Source organism: Vulpes lagopus, chromosome 5, assembly GCF_018345385.1.
Source record: "Vulpes lagopus strain Blue_001 chromosome 5, ASM1834538v1, whole genome shotgun sequence".
NCBI lineage: Eukaryota > Metazoa > Chordata > Mammalia > Carnivora > Canidae > Vulpes > Vulpes lagopus.
In genome coordinates this window covers 28,590,271-28,612,697 of record NC_054828.1, presented here as the reverse complement: position 1 = coordinate 28,612,697, position 22,427 = coordinate 28,590,271, and the positions used below count along the sequence as shown (strand labels likewise).

At 36.2% G+C, this 22,427-nt stretch overlaps 1 protein-coding gene across 1 annotated transcript in view; it reads right to left on the bottom strand.

Moving 5' to 3' along the window:
* Window positions 1-22,427, bottom strand: part of TMEM131 (transmembrane protein 131) — a 230,492-nt gene that overhangs the window by 94,836 nt on the left and 113,229 nt on the right. Inside the window, exon 5 of the mRNA XM_041754105.1 lies at window positions 5,760-5,883. Within this exon, the coding sequence (XP_041610039.1) occupies window positions 5,760-5,883 (124 nt within the window). The remainder of the gene's footprint in view (window positions 1-5,759; window positions 5,884-22,427) is intronic.

Genomic DNA, 22,427 nt, shown 5'->3' with positions numbered 1-22,427 from the left:
GCCAAAGCAATCATGAAAAAGAACAAAGCCTAAGGCATCACACTTCCTGCTTTCAAACTATACCATGAAGCTGCTGTAATTAAAATAGTATAGTACTGGCAAATAAACCAATGGAACAGAACAGCCCAGGAATAAATCTCTGCATATATAGTCAACTAATATTTGACAAGGAAGCCAAGAACACTCAAATGGTGTTAGAAAAACTGGATAACCAGATGCAGAAAAATGAAATTAGATCCCTATCTTCCATCACTCACCAAAATTAATTAAAAATGGATTAAAGGCTTAAACTTAAGACCTGATACAATAAACATCTAGAAGAAAACACTGATATTGGTGTAGGCCATGATTTTTTTTTAACATGACACCAAAGTCTAAGAAACAAAAGCAAAAATCAGTAAGTGGAACTATATATCAAATTAAAAAACCTCAGCAGAGCAAAATAAAAGATCAACAAAATAGAAAGGAAGCGTGTAACATGGAAGAAGATATTTGCAAATCCTATGTCAGATAAGGGGTTAATATCTAACATACATAAAGAACTCATAAAACTCCATAACAAAACCCCAAAAGTCTGATTAAAAAATGGCAGGGCAACTAAACAGGTATTTTCCCAAAGACATAGCCAACAGGTGTACAAAAAGATGCTTGACAATTTTATTTGTCAGGGAAATGCAAATCAAAACCACAGTGAGATATCACTTCACAACTGTTAGAATGGCTATCACTAGGAAGAGAAAACAAGTGTCGATGAGATGCAGAAATATGGAAATCCTGTATACTGTTGGTGGTAATGTAAATTGGTTCAAAACGGTATGGAGGTTCCTCAAAAATTAAAAATAGAACAAAATAATCTGGCAGTCCTACTTCTGGGTACCCAAAGAAAATGAAAATAGGCTATCAAAGAGATATATTCACTCCCATTTTTACTGTAGCATTATTCACAATAGCCAAATATAGAAACAACCCAAGTATCTTATCAACAGATGAATAGATTAAAAAGACAGCGCGCACACCCACCCCCACACACACCCCATGGAATACTATTCAGCCATGAGAAAAAAGGAAATCCTGCAATTCGCAACATGGATGGGCCTTGAGCACATTGTGCTAAAGGAGGTAAGCCAGACAGAAAAAGACAAATCCTTTCTGCTATTGCTATATGGAATTTCAAAACGCCAAACTTGTAAAATCAGAGCATAGAATGGTGGTTACCAGGGACTAGATGGTGGGGAAATTGGTGATACGTAATTGAAGGGTACAAATGTAGAAGAAAAAGAAGTTCTAAACATCTAATGCAGAGCACAGTGATCACAGACAATACTGTATTATAAACTTCAAAGCTCCTAAGAAACTAGTATAGTTCCTACCAGAAAAGGGAAATGATAAGTGACATGACAGAGGTGTTAGCTAACCCTATAGTGGTAATCATATTGCAATATATAAATGTATCCAATCAACACACTGTCCATCTTAAACTTACAGTGTTATAATGTCAACTGTATATCTCAGACTTACACAATGTTAAATGTCAATTATATCACAATTAAAAAAAAAAAAAAAGAAATTGGACCATACCTCCCACTGTACTCCTAATCCATTTATCCTACTTTTTCTGTGCTCATCTAATCATCTGCTCATTACCATCCAGTATTTTATAAAATTTACTTATTATTCTTGCCTTCTCCCCTCTGTTGCTATCTCCCAAGCTCCCCAGAAGTATCATAAGTGAAGGATCTTTGTTTTTCAGTGATAAATCCAAAGTGCCGGGCACTTAGTAGGCATTTAAGAAATATTTGTTTAAGTCCTTATTTCCACACAGATAGTAAACTATTTTCTAATTTAAATTTACATGCCTTAAATTCCAAAAGTAGTGCTTATTTTACTTGGAGATACAGTATCAAGATGTATGAAGAAACAGTTAATACAACAAACCTTCCCCCATTCTCTTCCTTTTCAGCTTATCTAGTTAACCTATCTGTACCTTACTCTGGCTCTTATTAACTGTCCAAATATGTACATCATTTTTACTTTTTATAAAAATGGCATCATATCCTACTCTACAATGTGCTTTTCTTACATATTAACACAAATATCATAGTATTCTGCCAACAGATATAGATTAATTCGTTCTATTATCCACATCATAATATTCCATACTATTGCTATATTACATTTTGTTCAATTCCCATTAACATATGCGGATATCAGAGTTTAACCTGAAATAGAATAAACAATGTCTAGGCTTCTATAACTAACTAAAAATAATCATTGATATTCATTAATGACCTTCAACCTCATGAGAAGCATAATAAAATATATGGGCTAAAAAATTTTAATTTTAGTCACAGACTGAAACAATGTTTTCCTAGTTAATCTTCGGGTTATCTGAAAATTTAATCGATCAAAAGGTTCTAGACAATCATGGAGAAGTAATTTGTGTCTGCTTACCTATGTCTGTTAGGCACTGCATTTTTATAAATCTTACTATAATCAAAATTTGACTATTATAATTAGAGTATTAAAAATCTGCATTCTTTGATACAAAACATATACTACATATTTTATGGCCAATATACAATACTGTCACGAAAGATGAATAGGTCTAAATTGCAGTCTTAATATTATGGTATTTTAAATTGTAATTATAACTAGATAATTATAGTTAATTAACAGGTAATTACAATAACAGATAATTATTAGAAGTCATATATAGAAAAACAAATTTTCATATAACCACATTCCTTATTACTCTTATTTTCTTGATTTTCAAGTTAAAAGAAACCCTTACTAAGGGGATTATTTGTGTGTGGGTTATTATATGGTTAGACAAAACTTGGGCCTTTTAAAAACAATAATCACTCTTTTCTCTATTTCCTTCTAGCTAATTAATGTAAAGATGATATTGGTAAATACCCAAAAACTTAAGTGAGTTACAGAAAATTTCCATTCTCAAGGAAATAAGATCTGACCAGGAATTCTAAAGGTGACAAAGAGTTAAAATTGCTCTCCTGGACACAAAAAGACTCTTTTCATCTTTCACCAAAGGCTGCCATAGGCCTAAAACTGAAGTGAAGGGGAAATAAAGTTATTTCTTTCCCCAAGAGTTCATTTCATTTCTCCCATCCACTTCTTGAGCTGCTGGAGTCTACACCTTACTGCAGGGAACTAAGATGGAAACCAAGAGGAAGAAGTAAGAAAAGATAGCATAGACTTCAGCCACCTCTTTTTGAAGCTAAAACTAGGTGAGTTAACTAGATTTTGACAGGTTATAAATGATTTTTATTGTTTAATTCCATATCCTGACAAATTAGTTTTTAACTTGTCCTTTGACTAACATACACATTTAGTTTTTCTTTTTAAGATTTTTTTTTTTTGAAGAATTTTCAGAACTCTTCTCTTTGCATAAAGTTCATGTGTAGAAATAGGTCCCTGGGAAAGTCTAGTTCGGAAATGTCAAGCTAGTGGCCGTTAGCTTGTTTTGTTTGGTCTACACCATCTGTCTTTCTAAAAATTGAGTTTGTTTTCAATGTGTAAAAGCTGGAAGATATCATATAAAAATTCCTATTTCTGATTTTTCTTGGAACATGAGAATTACCAGGCACGGACTTACATTCCCACATGGTAACCACTGGCTAGAGCTGAGTGTGAGCTGATGGCTTTGGACAGGACACATGTTCTCCAGGTCACCTTCACTCCATGTGGCCTCCTTCACTCATTTACATTTTCTATGTGGTTCCTATAACAATCTTTATTTGTAACTCTTGGTCTAGTCTTTGTCTTACAATAGCAACATGAAAAAAGTGAAAAGTCTGGCCTTTATAAGGGTGAAGCTTGGGAGTTTAGAAACAACAAAACATTGCTTGAATTAGCAAAGAACGTTAAAAAGTTAAAAATAAAATCTGTAGGGCAGTTGTGAACTATTTTTAAACTGTTTCCATTTTCACTTCACTATTTTGCTATTTAACCAAACATGTCTCTACACATTGGCCATGCCCCAGAAGCTGGGTTGTTGAATTTAGGCATAAGTGTACCTCTATATTCAGGTGGTAACATATACGTCACACTATAGTTTAATAAGATACAAATCAGTGGGTAGGCCAATAGAGCACCTAGACCCTCACCTCCGCTCCTGTCATTAACTGCATGAGAGGTGCAATCTCTGGAGTTGAGTGCTTTCTTCGTTTGTATAATGAGGGTACTGGACTGGATGAATACATGAGTCTCTCCCAGCACAGGCATTCTATTATTTGAGAACATCAGCACGTTTATAAAAGCTCTGAAAACATCTTTTAGTTAATAAAAAATAACTCAAGGAAAACTTATTTTAAGAAATATTTTCGAAAAGGGGTGTTTTCCAGGAGTACCACAAAAATAAAATCTTTATTATTGAAAGCAACATGCTAACTCATCAGTTCCTTGTTAATAGAATACTTTTAAATTTAAAAAAGTCAAAATTATGTTCCCCCTTTTTTTTCTCCAGAAGTTGCTAGCTAAGGACAACCTATGATGAAGTAGGATTTTTGAAAAGAGGAATGGAAAATCTAAATAATTTATATAATTTTAGCTGCTTTTTTAAAAAGCTGCTTTTTATTTGGTCATATCTCTTCAAAGGAGCCAGTGAAAACTCTGGGAAGATGAAATTAGGTTCCATTCATTTAATTCCCTCTGATACATGTTTTTTAGCTTTTTTGGGAGCTAATTTATTTATTTATTTTTTGCATCCTACCTATTAAAGCTTAATGGGTATATTCTCTCAAATCCAAAATTTATGAAGACCCAAATTTTTGGTCAGATAATTTTTTTAAATAACAAGTTTGCATACTATCTACAAAAATGATTGTAAAGTTAAATTTTAGAAGGTACTTTTGGTAGGTGGAACTCTAAAATAGCTCCCCAAATTTCCTGCCCTTATCTCTGAAATTGTAATTATGAGGAAATACCATGCCTGTGGTTATTTATATTACACCATAAAAGGGATTTTGCAAATGTAGCTGAGGTCATCAGTTAGTTGACTCAATTAACCAAAAAAGAGACTATCCAGATGGTCCTAACCCGATGGCATGATTGAGGCAGAATTTTCTCCTCTGGAGGCAGAAGAGGAAGCCAAAGAGACCCAAGGCATGAGGGAGATATGATACATTACTGCTGGCTCGAAGATGCTGACAAGCAATGTGGGCGCCCTAGGAAACTGAGAGAGGTCCCTGGCTAAGAGCCAGCAGTGAATTGGGTCCCCAGTTCTAAAAGCACAAGAAACTGAATTCTGAGTGAGTTGGGAAGTGGATTTTCCTACAGTCCAGTCAAGGACTCAGCCCTGCTGACAATTTAATTACAGCCTTATTATGATACTCTGAGCAAAGAGCCTACTGGACTTATGACTTATAATACTATGTGCTAGTAAGTGGGTGTTGTTTTAAGCTATCATGTTTGTGGTAGTTTATTATAGAATAATAGAAATCTAACACGGTACTGAGGAATCACTTATTATTAAAAAGGAAAAAAGTCAACTAAATTTCTGACTGCTACATTTTTCAGAGTGCTTTGGTTCAAAGTTAAATTGTTAAGTTGTTTGATGTTGAGAAAAACAATATGTATTTAAAAGAAGTGGTAATTCTTAGGAAACGAGGCAAACTGAAACCCAGAACAAACATGAAACATTCACATTGGATTTTAATTATAGCAAAATTAGATTATACATGAAAAAATCTAGATATTTCAATTTCAAACTTAAGGGAAACATTTATAGTGGAAATACTTACCCTATTTTGAAAAAATGATGCATGAAAATGTGATGTTGTAGCAGATATTGATACTAAAGTAATAGTTTCTTCAGAACTAGGATTATGTAAGTAAACTTTTTCCATTTTTGGCATTCCAACTGGCCTGGAAAAGCAAAAAAAAACAAAACAAAACAAAAAGAAAAACACCAAAAAAAAAAAAAAAGGTCATAAATACTTCAAAAGATTATTTCGGGTTGTTAAAAAATTTAATATCAAAACTATTAGACAAATACATATCTAAACATATAAAATTGTTTATTAAATTGCTTTATATTTAAAGTTACACATGAATATGCATTCAACAAATATATAGTGAGTGCTAATTTTATGTCACACATTGAGCCAGGGACTGGGATATGAGGAAGCAAATCTCTGCCTGAAAGAAGCTTTCAGTCTAGTGAGGAAGCAGGCAGGGAACAAAATAGTCAGATCCTTTCATTGCTCTCTGTAATACCACCCTGCTTTCCTACTAATTCTGAATCATGTCCTCTTCTCCCTCAAATTCCACTAATACATGCTCTTCAATTTAGGAGAAACTGAGTGGCAAAGTTATGCGAGCCGATCTGCCTTATGAGTTAGGGGCTATTATTGTTCTCACTTTATAGATGAGGACACTGAGGTGCAAAAAAGTTACTTCACTTCAAAAGTTACAGTCCAAAGTCATACTTGGAATCTAAATTTGAATCCAGGCCATCTGGCTTTAGTCCACGTTCTAACCTAACATACTAAACTGCCTCCTCTCAAAGGAACAACATAAAACACACACTCAGTGGTCTGATATCCAAAGACCCATTTTAATGTTCTCCTTGGCATCCACATTAGTTTGTCTTAAGAGTGAAATCTCTTCAATTATGTAGTCCACTAAGTACATACACAGCTAATCTTAGTTGTACAGACCTCCTAACTCCTACAGTATCAGAGAATTCTACATATAAATTACATCTCTTCTTCACATTCACTGTTCATTTAATTAGCACCAGTCTTATTTCCTTAAGAAGATTATCAGCACTTCTCTGACAAAGGTTACATTATATATGCACTGTGTATTCCCCACATTATCTAGCACAGGCACTTGGTAAGAGTGTGCATAGGTAAGTTTGCTCCCCTCCACATCCCCCAGTGGAAATTAAGATCCTCCCTAACCGGGCATCACTCAACTTAAGCAAGTAACTAACTCCCTATGTTTTCACAACCTGGTTCAGGCTGGTTTCATATGCATGGCCCCCATGTCTTTACCAATCTCTTTGTTCTGTGTTTTCCTCCCTAATCTTTTTGCCAATCCAAATCCCCATTTTCTAATTCAAATACAACTTCTTTCATAAGGTCCTCTCTTCGGGCAACCATTCAGGTCCACATTTTTATTTTATTCATGCTACTGCTCTCCTTGAACACCCTAACTCCCCATACACATATAAACAACAATGCTGGAAATATGTAGAAGCTAGAGAAAGGTACTGATTCCATCCAAGGATTAACTAAAAAACAGTAAGAAACCCTTGTGGGGAACAGAACGTTGCCTTGAACTGGCAGGTGGGGAAAAGTGAGGGACAAAGAATAGCTTAAGCTGACAATGAGAGGCTAGGGAAAAGGAAGTTTTCAAAACTTTATTCTTCTCCATTTCCTTCCCTGCTTGCCTGGGGACAGTCAGAGCCTTCCTCTTCAACCTAGAAAATAGCAGAGGGGCTTACAGAGATGAGAAGCTGATAATCAACTACTCTGGAGCATATTTACCTCTAACTCCTCTCTTTGGTCTTCTAAAGACCAAGGGCTGTTTCATTACAAGTTAGGAGGATATGCCCATCTAGATGTTTCTGTCTAAGCACTATCAGATAGAATGCTGGCCCACATAGGACAATCAATAATTTTTACATGTATGAGAGTGTGGAGTTGGGTCTTTCTACCTTGGGGAATCTCTCTCTTCTTAAATTCATAAGAGACAAGGGCCAAAAGGCTTGGTATTTTGCCCTTCCTCAATATGCATTACAAGACAAGAGCTCTTAAGTTCATACATCAAAACAACATGTTCTGTGAGGAGTATAATCAATTAGAAAACATACCATGTTCGATAAACTGTAGTGTTCCCAATCTTTGATAGAGCCTGTGAGAGGATCACACATCTCCACTTCATTAACATTAGGCTTGGCCATAATGTTTTCTTTGGCCAATGAAATGTAAGCCAATGTGACATATAACATTAAGTTTTAAAAGTTGTCTTGTACTCTTTCTCCTCTTGTATACTGTTCCAAGAAATGGCATTTCTCAGAGAGGAGTGCTGATTTCAGTGTTAATCCCACTAAAATTTTGGGTTTGGTTGTGGTCATTTATAATGGGTAAGGGCTGAATAATACACATCTGAAGTTGGAAAAATTAAACAAGAACTAAAAATAAGCACAATGTAATATACTTAAGGAGATATGGCAAAATATTAGTAAAACAAAGAAATCATACAGAAAAAAAATGCTAGTACAAAAATATTATGTATATGGGTAGATAAAAGTCTACTAGTAAGTTGGAAAATCAGGCTGACAATTTAGTTCAGAATTCAGCAAGAAAAAAAATATTTAGAATATTTTAAAAGAGCTAAAACAAAACAAAACAAAAAAAACGAACCCAAAGAGAAGCAGATATGTAGGACATAACTAGAAACGGTTATATTTAGAAGATGGACTGTAGGAATATTTAAAGAATATGGACAAAATTAATGGGCAAAATCCAAACTTTAAAAAAATGATAAACTAATTATTTTTCTTTAAAGATTTATTTATTTGAGAGAAAGCATGTGTGCACAAAGGTGGGGAGGGGGGAGGGAGTGGAGGGAGCAGAGGGAGAGAAGGAGAGAAACTTTAGCAGACTCTGTACTCAGGTGCCTGACCCAAGGCTTTATTTCACCATCCTGAGACTGTGACCTGAGCCTAAATCAAGAGTAGGAGGCTTAACCAACCATGCCACTCAGGAACCCCAAAGGTAAACTAATTCTTTTTTTTTTTTTTAAGATTTTATTTATTTATTCATGAGAGACACAGAGAGAAGCAGAGCCATAGGCAGAGGGAGAAGCAGGCTAAGGCTCCCTGCGGGGAGCCTGATGCGGTACTTGATCCCAGAACCGGAGCCAAAGGGAGATATTCCACCACTGAGCCACGCAGGCATCCCAGATAAACTAATTCTTAATTGAAAGGGTTTATGACCAAGAAACTTCTTACTTAATTAAACACAGAGTATTATGCTGAGTGAAATAAGTCAATCGGAGAAGGACAAACAGTGTATGTTCTCATTCATTTGGGGAACATAAATAATAGTGAAAGGGAATATAAAGGAAGGGAAAAGAAATGTTGGGAAATATCAGGAAGGGAGACAGAACATAAAGACTCCTAACTCGGGGAAATGAACTAGGGGTGGTGGAAGGGGAGGAGGGCGGGTGTTGGAGGGGAATGGGTGACGGGCACTGAGGTGGACACTTGATGGGATGAGCACTGGGTGTTTTTCTGTATGTTGGTAAATTGAACACCAATAAAAATTAATTAAAAAAAAATAAACACAGAGTAAAATTTAAGAAGTTCCAAGAGTTCTTTATACAATGTGGATACAATCATCTTAGGAGATTTTTGCAAGTATTTTTTCCCATTGTGTGGAGTCTTTTGATTTTCTTGAAGGTATCATTTGTAGTACAAAAATTTTTAATTTTTATGTAATTCAATTTGTGTATTTTGTCTTTAATCACTTGTGCTTCTGAAGTCATATCTAAGAAACCACTGCATAAACCATAATGGAGATATATTCTAAGGTTTTCTTCTAAAGGTTTTATAGTTTACCTTTATTACACTTACGTTTAGCTCTATGGTATACTTTGATTTTTGTGTATGGTGTGAGGCTGGAATCCAACTTAATTCTTCTGCATGTGGATACCCTGTTGTCAAGCACCATTTGTTGCAAAAACTATTCTTTCTATATTTAATTGTATTGGCACCCTTGTCAAAATCAGTTTGCAAAAAACAAAGTTCTATTTCTGGAATCCAAATTCTTTTCCATTTACTTATATTGTCTATCCTTTAAACATTTTTTTTAAGATTTTATTTATTTATTCATGAGACACACACACACACAGAGGCAGAGACACAGGCAGAGGGAGAAGCAGGCTTCATGCAGGGAGCCCGATGTGGGACTCAATCCTGGGACTCCAGGATCACGCCCTGGGCTGAAGGCAGACAATCAACCACTGAGCCACCCAGGTGTCCCTTATATGTCTATCCTTATGGCAGTGTCTTGACTAAAACTTGTAGAAGGTTTCCGATATTGGGCACTGAAAGTTCTCCCACACTGGTCTCCTTTTAAGAGAATGGCTACTTTTGTTAAACTTGTATCTAGGCATTTTACTTTTTGAGTTATTATAAATGAAATTTTCTTAATTGTTCATTGCTAATATGCAGAAATATAACTTATTTTGCATACTGACCTTATATCCTGTAACCTTGAACTCACTTGAAGTAGATTTATATATAGAAAATCATAAGCAGAGTATAACACCTAAAAATAGAGATGGTTTTACTCATTCCTTTCTAGTCTCGGCACCTTTTGTTTCTTACTCATGTAATAGCCCTGTTCTTGATGTAAGGGGAAATCTCTCAGTCTTTCACTATTTTTTTTTTTTTAATTTTTTTATTTATTTATGATAGTCACAGAGAGAGAGAGAGAGAGAGAGAGGCAGAGACATAGGCAGAGGGAGAAGCAGGCTCCATGCACCGGGAGCCCGACGTGGGATTCGATCCTGGGTCTCCAGGATCGCGCCCTGGGCCAAAGGCAGGCGCTAAACCGCTGCGCCACCCAGGGATCCCAGTCTTTCACTATTAAATATGATGTTTGCTGTGGGACTTTCATAGGTGCTGTTTATCAGGCTGAGAAAATTCTATTCTTATTTTTTGAGTATTATTATCATGAAAAGATGTATTTCCAAATCCTTTTTGTTTACTGACATGATCGTGCTTTTCTCCCCTTTATTCTATTAACATGGTGTATATTACATTAATTGAATTTCAGTTGTGGGGCTTGAATTCAAGACCCTGAGATTAAGACCTCAGCTGAGATCAAGAGTTGAACACTCAGCCATCTAGGCACCCCAGTATATGATCATTTTTATGTGTTGCTGATTTGGGTTTTTATTATTTTGTGGAGGAATTTCAACAAAAGGGGTATTGATCTGTACTTTTCTTATAGCATCTTTGTATGGTTTTGGTATAATGATAATGCAGGCCTAACATACTAATTTGGGAAACGTTCCCTCTTCTATATTACTTGGAAAAGTTTATAATGGACTGGTATTAATACTTCTTTGAATTTTTGGTAGAATTAATTCCTAAGACTTTCTGTGTGTCACAACTTTCATTCTGGGAAGTATCTTGATTATTAATTCAAACTCTTTACTTGTTAGAAGTCTATTCAGATTTTCTATTTCTGCTTAGGTCAGTTTCGGTAATTATGTAATTACCAAATTTATGTCTTTTTAGGAATTTGTCCATTTCAACTAAGTTAATGAATTTGTTAGCATACAGTTGTTCATGGTATTACTTTATAATCCTTTTTAAAAAATTATTTCTGTAAGGTTGATAGTAATGTCATCTCTTTCGTTCCTGATTCTAGTAATTTAAGAGTCCTTTTTATTGCTTGGTCAGTCTAGCTAAGAGTTTGTCAATTTTGTTGCTCTTTTCAAAGAACCAATTTGTTATTTTTTTTCTATTAATCTGTATTTCACTTATTTCTAGTCTTCATTATTTTTTGCTTTCTAATTATTTTTATCCTTGCTTTTCTTCTTCCAGTTTTTTAAAGTGGAAGGTTAGGTTTCTGTTTTGAGATTTGTTTTCTGTGATTATTAAGATATTTATAACTGTAACTTTCTTCCTGGGCAATGCTTCTACTGCATCTCATAAGTTCTGGTAGGTTATATTTTCATTTCACTCATCTGAAAGCATTTTCTCATTCCTCTCTTGATTTTCTTCTTTGATTCACTGGTTATTAAAGAACATGTTGCTTAATATCTGATTTTTTTTTCTGTATTGCTTTCCAGCTATTTAATTGGGGACAAAGTTACCAGAGAACATACTTTATATGACTTTAAAACTTATTGGGGCTTGCATTATGGTCTAGCATATGGTCTATCCTGGAGAACAGTTTGTGTGTGTGTGTGTGTGTGTGTGTGTGTGTGTGTGAGAGAAGTATAAGTACTTTGTTGTGGAGTGGAATGTTCTATAGATGTCTACTAGACCTAGGAGCTCTGTACTGTTTTCAGGATTTCTATGTCTTTTGTTATCTCTTGCTTAGATAGTCTATCCATTATTGAAAGTGGAGTACTAAAGTTTCTATGAATGCTGAATTGTCTATTTTTCCCTTCAGTTCTGTCAGTTTTACTTCCTTTACTTTGGGTTTCTATTGTTAGTTAAGTCTTTTTTAATCTGAAAATTTTGGTCTCTTAATTGGTGTATTTAGACTATTTATATTTAATGTAATTATTGATATAAAGTCCATCTGCTAGTTATTTTCTATTCTATCTCTTCTTTGTTTATAACTCTTTTATATGCACAATTTTAAAATCTTGGTACAACTAAACTAAAAATCAATAACAAAAAGATAATGTGATTCTCTAAAAATACATAAATAGATCAATGGATGTGTAAATAACCCGTGGATCAAACACAAAATCTGAATAAAAATTAAGAACTATCTGGAACTGAATGAAAGTGAAAAACTTAACTCATTAAAAGCTTATATAATACAGTTCATTCTGTGCTTACAGAAAAATTCATGAATTTAAATCTACATATTTGAAAAGAAAAAAGCCTAAAAGTTAATGAGCACCCATGTCATTAGAAAAAGAACAGCAAATTTAAATCTAAAGAAAGTACAAAGAAAGAAATGATAAAAATAAGAGTGGAAATCAGTGGGGTAAAACATAAAATAGAGAGATCTATGAAGTCAGAAGTTCACATGTCTTGGGGGTAAAAACTAGTAAGTTGATAACTACTTGACAAGATTGAGGGAAAAAAAAAGAGATGGCACAAAATATCATGATGATAAAAGGAATTACCACTACAGATGCTACAAACATTAAAACAATCATAAAATGATATTAGCAACTTTATGTTAGTAAATTTGAAAGTTATCCTAAAATTGCCAAACTCCTAGAAAAACACAGCTTACCAAAACTGGTAAAGTTTTTAAAAATATATAAGCATTACAAAAAATAAAACTTATAAAGAGGCATCTGGTGACTTAATCAGTTAAGTGTCTGACTCTTAATCTCAGCTCAAGTCTTGACCTCAAGGTCATAAATTCAAGCCCTGCATTGGGCTCCACATTTATAAAAAAACAAGACAAAACAAAAAGCTACTAAAGAAATTAAATTCATAATCTAAAATCTTACTACAAAGAAAATTCCAGTCCAGGAGTACTCTACTGGCAAATTATACCAAATACTTAAAGATAATAATCTACTAATTATTTGAGGAGAAAAGTGAAATACAGATACAAAATGGGGAAAAATGAAGAAGACCTCTATGACTCTAGATCTGAGTTGGGAAAATATGAATTAGAATTATCAGTATGAGGGATCCCTGGTTGGCGCAGCGGTTTAGCGCCTGCCTTTGGCCCAGGGCCCGATCCTGGAGACCTGGGATCGAATCCCATGTCAGGCTCCCGGTGCACGGAGCCTGCTTCTCCCTCTGTCTATGTCTCTGCCTCTCTCTCTCTCTCTCTCTCTCTGTGACTATGATAAATAAATTAAAAAAAAAAAAGAATTATCAGTATGAGACATGATTTACATATATGCATTTATTTTTTAATTATTATTCTTTTAGAGAGAGAGATAGAGTGGGGTGCAGGGCAGAGGGAGGAGAGCATCTTAAGCAGGCTCCATGCCCAGCATGGATCCCCACTCAGGGCTTGATTTCTCAACCCTGAGATGATGACCTGAGCTGAAACCAAGAGTCTGATGCTTAACTGACTGAGCTATCCAGGTGCTTCTACATATATGCATTTATATATATGCATATGTTCGACCATAGATCTGTTCATGCAAGCCTAGAAGCAATGACTTTCAGAGCAATAAGCACACTTGGTGCCTAGATATGATTTGAAATGTCATTCCACGTTAAAACAAACCAAGACCTCTTGTACTTTTGGCTCATTCCAAGTCTAGGACAAGGAAAACAGAAGGAAGTCTAGAATGTCTTACTGAATCAGAAAGCAAAGAAATGTTCAAAGCTTAATGGGACATATCAAAAAGCAACAGGAATCAGCTTAAACAGGCTCGCATTGGGAAAATATAAAGAGATAGATACTCTAACTTAATACTAATCAGAGAAATACAAAATTAACAATGAAGTATCACATTATCCCTATTTATCTAGCAAAATCGAAAAGTTGGCTAATATTAAGTGTTAGTGCAAATGTAGGGAATGTGGAACTATAGGAATGCACATGCACTACTCTTATGAGTAGAAAGTAGCACAGATATTCATAAAAGCAATCAGGCAATACCTAGATAGTGAAGTGAACTCCCACTCTATGACCCATGAATTCCACTCCTGGCCTTATATTCCAAAGAAATTCTTATGACAGTCCATAGTGAACCTGTAAGAGGATTTTGTTGCAGGGCGGTTTGTGGTGGTAGGGTATTAGAGGCAATATGCATAGCCACTGAAGAAAAAGAGTTATGGGTAAAATATGGATACTTTACTATGGTTAGAAATAAGAGAACAGATGGACATATAACAAAAATGGACCTTTAAAAAAGAAAGAAATAGAATGAACTATGCAGCCACTAAGGAAAACAGCATGGAGGTTCCTCAAAAGTTAAAAATAGAACTACCATATGATCCAGCAATCTCACTTCTTCCCATATCCAAAGGAAATGAAAAGAGGATCTCGAAGAGATAGCTGCACTCCCATGTTCACTGCAGCATTATTCACAATAGCCAAGATATGGAAATAAATGAAGTATCAATTGATGAATGGTTAAAGAAGATATGGTACATATGTATACACAGTTGTCAATACTGTACTATATACTGGAGTTGCTAAAACCTTAAATGTTCTCACCACAAAAGAGAAGTGGTAATTATGTGATGTGTTGGAGGTGTTAGCGAACCCTACAGTGGTAATCATTTTGCAATACGTGAGCATATCAAATCAACATATTGGGTACCTTAAACTTATACAATGCCACATATCAATTATATCTCAATAAAGTAAAAAAAACCCAGAATGAACTATATCACAATATTCGTATACTAAAATGTAATTACATAAACTAAAAATATATAACATCTATCTAGGTGGCAGATGTAAAACTACATATATACCTTACGCATTTTTCTGTGTGTATACATTTCCTGAAAAAAGGTAAAAACAGTATTAAGGTAAAGTAATGAGAATACTCTGGAAAGTAACACTGCTCTACAACTGTTAAGCATCATCATATAAAACTAGAATAAAGCATTTGGAGGTTTGTTTGTTTAGAGTGACCACATCAGTCAAGATGCTTTTGCTGGGTGAATTTTTCACTTGAGGTTGATGAAAGGTATTCAGTGAAGGCCTGTATTTGAGCCAGCTTTATAATGATGCTGGCTTATTTTTATAGCTGATTCTTATAAAACTATATAATGCTCAACCCGATTTAGTCAGAAAGTGAGCCCTGCATGTTAAATATGATGCCTCAAGAATTCAATTTTAAAAGTATTTTAACAAATGCTATATAAAGTAGAATATTAAGAACTCAGGGTGGAAGTATTACAATTAAACATTACAAAAAATAAACTCAAAGGTCATTTTATTGTCCAAGTAGAAATCTTAGTCTGTTTCCTTATGGGTTTTTGTATAACTTCCTCACTAGGACTTCATAGTTTGTTTTTTCTCTTTTAAATCCTTAAAATCAGAAGTTGGTCAGAATTTGTTGTATTCAAGCTGACTTAATAGTTACATTATTTCACTTGATTTTCATATTCTGTATCATCTAAATCAACATCAAAATCTAATTTGCCACCACTTTACTCAGTTCTTCTGCAGCTTTATCTACAGTTTAACCTTGGATTATTTTAAACATCTTGGAGGAAGATCACACAGAAAATGTAGGGTTTATCTGCCTAAGGTTTACCCATTATGTAAATAAAAACTACTCAATTTTAATGGTTTTGATAATGGTCTGCGCTATGGTTTATTTTACACATCATTTGATAATTTCTTTATAATGATGACATGAAGTTTTGTTGTGGTGGTTAATGTCTTCTGCTGCCTCTAAGGGCTAAACACCAAGTCTTACTCCCCTTCTGAGAGCTCATCAATGTAGATGCTACGACCTCTTGTCACAAGTGGAAAGGATGTGGAACCAAAAACCTGGTCCAAAATCATTTCATGTCTTACAGCCCAACCACCATGAGGTCCAAAATCTTTCTGTGGCTCAACAGACCAGCAGTGAGGAAAAAAACCCAAATGTGCAACCAGGACTTGGTCCTGAGGCAGGGACAGAGAGGTATCTACAGAAAGGCTTACAACAACACATTTAGGGTTAGGAAGTAGGAAGCTAAGTGCCCTCAGAAACTCTTTAAACTTAGTGGAATTCCTCTTGTCTCTGGTAAAAAAATTTCTCAGGAGCTAGACCCCTTAACCAACAGACTCATCAATCCCAGGTAGGGGTCACAGGACCATGGAAGTGGGGAAGTAGGTATAAATCCAGCTAGGGCATCAAATTTTGGGCAGGATGCTGCAGAGAGAAGCTGTATAAAGACAATATGGAAGATAAAACTCTTTTTCCTCAAGCCTGATATAGACATATATAGAGAACAACAGTACACAGAAATAAAAATGTCCTTACATCCTGAAAGTTTAACACTAATGTGCTTTCCTCAATAAATATGCTCTTTTAAAAAAATAAAAATAAAATAAAATAAATATGCTCTTTTACAATTCAAGTGTTCTGTGGGCTACCTGGCAATCACTCATTCACCTCCCTATGAATTTATTCTTAAATGTTTTCCCTCCTGTGACCTTAGTGTCCTCAATCTCAATTAAGATAGAAGACAGAATATAAGATGGATAGTTAGTCTAAGAGATCCTTCTGGAAGACAGGACTCAAGATGGCCTGTTACAGCAGAGGACTATGATGAGGTAAAGAAGCAAGCTTGGAGGTACTGGGAGCCTGAAAGCAGGGAGTGGATCAGAATGGTTGATATGCAATGCTGCTAAGGCTGGCCTCACCCTTTCTTCCAGGGATCAAAGAGGAAAGGCCCTGGCCACACCCTATAGAAATGAACCTTTGCTCAGAGGAGAAGGGTCATCTACTTACGTTCTTCAAAGAAGGTTGGAGTAAGGAGAGTAAAGGTCTTAGGAAAGGTGTCAGTAGGCTACTCTAGTTAGGCAGGCTCAGACAGAGCAGGATTCCTGCAGCTCTGGGCAGTCTACACCACAGGAAACAGAGGGAGTCCTCCTTGAACAGCCCTCATATAAACAGCCTCCCCCATCCCGTCTCCTCAGTTCCCTTGGAAATATGAACAGAATCCATGATAAAGGAGGAAACTGAAAGGAGAAGTCACACTGAAACATGGAAAACTTTGGCCAAGTACTAATGCATGCTTACTTGTAAATAAATAAGCAGTGCATTAGTTTTCTGCAACATAACAAATAACCACAAACTTAGAGGCTTTAAGTGACCCATTTATTACCCTACAAGTCTGTAAGTCTGAAGTCCAGGCCCAGCATGACTGATTGATGTGGTCAGGGTTTCACTCACTCAAGCTCAAAATCCTCTCCTAGGCTTACATAGGTTATTAGTGATATTTAGGTTATTTTCTGTCTCATGCCATATGGCTCTCTCCATTTCTAAAATCAGCACAAGACACTCCCTGCATCAAACACCTCTCATAATTGAAATCACTGTATTTCTGTCTATGACTGCTACAAATGTTGACATGACATCAGCTCAGGGCGTCAGATTATCTCCCTATCTTAAAAGGACCTTAATAACATTTCAAAATCCTTTATAGAAACATCTAGATTAGTGTTTGATTGGGAGAAGATGTGTGAGCATCTTGGAGACCAGGAATTTGGGGGACCATCTTAGAATTCTGTTTGTCAAAAGCAGCATGTGTAACTGCATGACTAGACAGGTAAGATTTAAAAATAAAACAAAGATTTCCAAATGCCTGCAGTGCTGGTTCTGTTTGTTTCCACTGTCAGCTACTCCGAAGACAGAAGGAGATAAATCAAGCAGAATCAAATACATGGCTGTTCTCTGGGCTGTTTGTGCACAGCTACCGACCGTCCGTATTTCGGAAGAGTCTGAGGTACAAAAGAATTAGGAAGAAGCAGCTATGAGCTAGAGACTGGTCTGGAAAGTTGCAATTTTGTGGTCAGTGGCAAGTTTCCTATGCCACAGAAAGACAACGCAATGCCAGGAAACAGCTGAAGAAATGGCTGAGCAACTGCCCTCAGACAAACCTTATGAATGACAGTGACATAGCACTCTACTAAACACAACTTTTGGCAGGAAACTGGGCCGAATCAATATGCGGTAATTTATACCACTCAATAACCACAAAATCAGAGCATCTTCTTGTACACATTTAGGATTGAGGGCTGAGGGGGCTGTTGGGGGAACAGTTAAAAGTTGAAAAAGTGAAAAGGCACCAAACATCCCTTAAGAAAAGAGAACACACTTGATTTTATCAGAATAGAAAAAATGATTAGAAGAGGCAGCTTTCAAAAACTGAATTTAACTTGAAAAAGAAGACCTCCATTTTAGCAACAAACTATTCAATAAAGTCCATTTTTAAAGTCATTAATTAGGTCTCCATTTTAAGCTTTAGATTTGAAACCAGGATTTTCTGCACTTAATAATTACATAAACCAAAGAACTCAGTAAACCAAGTTTCCACCCAAAGCATCTTTTACAGTCTGCAATAAATGTCTGAAAAAAAAGGAGTCGTTATGGAAACAAAAATATTTAATAGCACTGGCATAAATAACTAGGAGGGGTGCAGAGGGATGGGGGGAGGTGGTCATGCTCAGATTGCTCCAACTAATTGTTACAGAGAGAGCAGGGAAGGGAGGGCAGAAGGGAAAGGATGAGAATTAAAGAATAAATTTAAAGGTAATGGATGAAAACAAAGCCTATTTTTGAAGAAAGTTTCGGTGAAAGAAGCCCTAAAGGGCAGTAGGGATGCTCAGAGTAGTGACAGGAGTCAGTACAGATGGGTACTGACTAGAAGGCGGCCAGGGTACTAGAGCTGCATCCTTGCTAAAAGGCTTGAAACTCTCCTGGAAGCCCTGGATGACCATCAAATGCAACTGAGAATGGTCAATTCTATCCAATTTGAAGTTTTTCCACATACTGCAAAGGGTGTTTTAAAATTATGAGTGACTTCTAGTTTAGCAAAAAGACCACAAGCAGTATGGAAATAGTTACAGAAAATATAAGGCAAAACTTCAGTGCATGAGTCAAGGTAGTAAGCAATGATAACTCTACTTTTAATTTTTGGAAAAAATATTATAAAGTGTTCTGTTAATGCTTTCTTCTTGAATCCTAAAATTGCTGCTATATATATTAAGTCAATGAAACATTTACAGCATGGGCAATACAGTATGCTGCCAGATCAAGTAGAAAAGGTATAGCAAATGTTCAATGTAGTCTGGCAAAAACACTTGAGAATGTAAAATTAATTGATTTAATCTTGTTGGACTTAAAAATAATATATGTGTTAAGTGTGAAATATGCGCCAGAGATACAAAGATAAAGATTAGATGTCTACTTCCCTTCTAAACCAGGCTGTGAAGATAAATTACCTTAACAATTAGACAATGGGAGAAATAACCAGCATGCTGACAGAAGTTAGTAGATGTCATGACTAAGGAGACTGATTCCATTTTTTATTTTTGATTCCTGATAGTTTTCAAGCCCCATAATGTCCCTTCACGTTACATCCCACAACCGAGCAAGCCAATAAGAAAGCCTGGACTCTTTCTCTTAGATCCAGTTAGAACTTCAAACTTTGCAAGTCCGTATAAGCCTCACCCCCGGCCACCATAAAAGCCAAGCGTGTCTCCTTTCTCTGCTCTCTCAGGCCATTTTTTCAGACTTGCTTGGAAGCCCACCCTGCTCTCCCCAGAAGGCTTCATTATAGGAGTATAACAAACTGTTCTGCACCCTCTTCATGTGTGTGCATTAATATCACCTTCTTGACAGGTGAACCAAATTTTGGGTGAACACAATACCATGGAAGCAGAGAGAAAACAGTTTCTACCTCTGCTAGGCAGGCTAGGGAAGGCTTGCTGTATGAAGAGCTACAGTCTACAGTACTGAAGGCCTTTAGGCCACAGAGTTGTAGTAGTGGACTTCAACTGGAGTAATACCCATTGTACAATTTTTCTTCATTGGGTGAAATCCTGAGACACAGGACAACACCTAGAAGACATGTTCACTATCAAATGCCCCCCTTGCTTGACTGATGGGGTAGATAACTGATCTAAGCATGGATCATCATTGTACTACTCTCGAGATTTTTCAAACTAAGGAAAAAAGAAGCTATGCTGTGATGGAGGGAAGCTACAGAAACCTAGTCCTAAGAACACTAGTAGATTTATTCTTATCACTGTAGGAAAAAGATATTGTCAGTGGAAGAGAATAAGCCAATACAGAGTGAGGCAGAGATGACAAAGACGACTCCTGGTGGTGCTGGATAACATGGATCCTTCCTGTTGTCCCTGCGTCACAGCTCCATTTCTGACCTTTCCGTAGATACATTACAGTCCTCAGTGTTCCTTCCAAAACATGCTCATTTTTGCCTCATCTAGTTTCAGTCAGATTTCAAATACTTAGGATCAAACATCTGAAGCACTGGCTAAAACAGAGGGAATACAGGCACTCTGTAGTTACTGTTAATTTTCTTACAATATGAATAGCAGTACTGTAGTTATGTCTTTACATATGGAAATGTGTGCTGAAGAGTATAGGGATAAAATGTTACTATGTCCGCTACTTTCAAATGAATTAAACTTGACAAAAATATGAATGTGGCAAAACTCTTAATTATTGAATTTAGGTTAAAAGTACATTCATTATTTGTTCTTTCACTTTTTTTCTTAATTCTGTGAAAGCACCCATAACAGCTTACAAAGACCACTTACTTCAGGAAATGGTAAGTCATCCTTCACAGGGGTGGCTTATGGTGGGGAGGCATATAAGAAAGGTAAAGGACAGCTTTTATGTGGAGAAATTTAGCATCTATCCTAAAGATGCTAGGAAACCATCAAAGGATTTTTTTTGTGTGTGGAAAAGAGTATTAGGAAATGACATGCATGATTAGGTTTGGATAGCAAAAAGATTTCCCTGTCGACAGCATTGATCATAAATTGGAAACTGGCAGGCATGTGGTAAAAGTTTAGATAAGAAGTGATGAGGGGGCAGCCCGGGTGGCTGAGCGGTTTAGCACCACCTTCAGCCAGGGCATGATCCTGGAGAGCTGGGATCGAGTCCCATGTCAGGCTCCTTGCATGGAGCCTGCTTCTCTCTCTGCCTCTCTCTCTCTCTCTGTCTTATGAATAAATAAATTAAATCTTTAAAAAAAAAAAAAAAAGAAGTGATGAGGGCCTGAATTAAGAGGAAAAGCATAAAAAGGGTTAGAGAAGAACAGACATGAATAGACAGAAGTCTGGTAATGGATTCAGTGGGAGAAGGGATAGAGTGCTCTGAGGTAAAGAAAAGAATCCAGGAAACATCAGGATTGTTGGCTTTGGTGACTGACTTGCACCATTCATGGAGACTGGAGATCCAGAAGCAAGAGCAGGGGACACTGAGTTTAAGGTGTGTTGCTGGAGACACAGGTAAGTGTCTGGAGAGAAGGGTGACATACAGATCAGGAAACCATAGGCATATGCCAAGGGCACCTAAGAGAGCACACCATAAGGAAATGTGGAGTTGGCTGAAAAGAGATGAAGGAAGAGAAGCAGCTATAGTTAGGGGACAGACAGGGAACAGAACCCTGAAAGAGACTAAGAAAAAAGGGCTTTAGACACAGGAAGAAAACACAGAATGGTTCACAAGGATAAAGGCCAAGAAAGATCTGAGAGGGAGGAAGAAGTCAGCAGGGCCACATACTCTACAAGAGATCAAGAGACAAGATTAGTAAGTGTCACCTAACAAGAAGACCTAAAGTAGGGCAGTTCCAGGGTCGATTAATTCTGCAGTTCAACACTATTATCAAAGACACAAGTTCTTTCCATTTTTCTAGTTTCAGACACATTTTGCTGGCTTTATCCTCAGACTAGTACTCTTGATGGATTGCAAGATGGTTGCCATAGTACCCCAGGCATCGCATGTAGACAATATCCAGCATGGAAGAGGGGAAATTCTTTAAGTCTCTTTTTTAAAGTGGGGGTGGGGTGGGGAATCTTGTTCCCAGAAATCCTTTAGTAGAACCTGACATCATATTATTGGGTAGAATTGGGTCATACATCTACCCCTTAACTGATCATAAACAAGAAGGGGAGTATTACAATTAACTCAGATTAATCAGCAATACTGAGCTGGGGACAGGATCACTTTTCCTAAGGTCTGGATAGCTGAAAACTCTGGGGTTGTATTAACAAAAATACTGAATAGCTAACTAACAA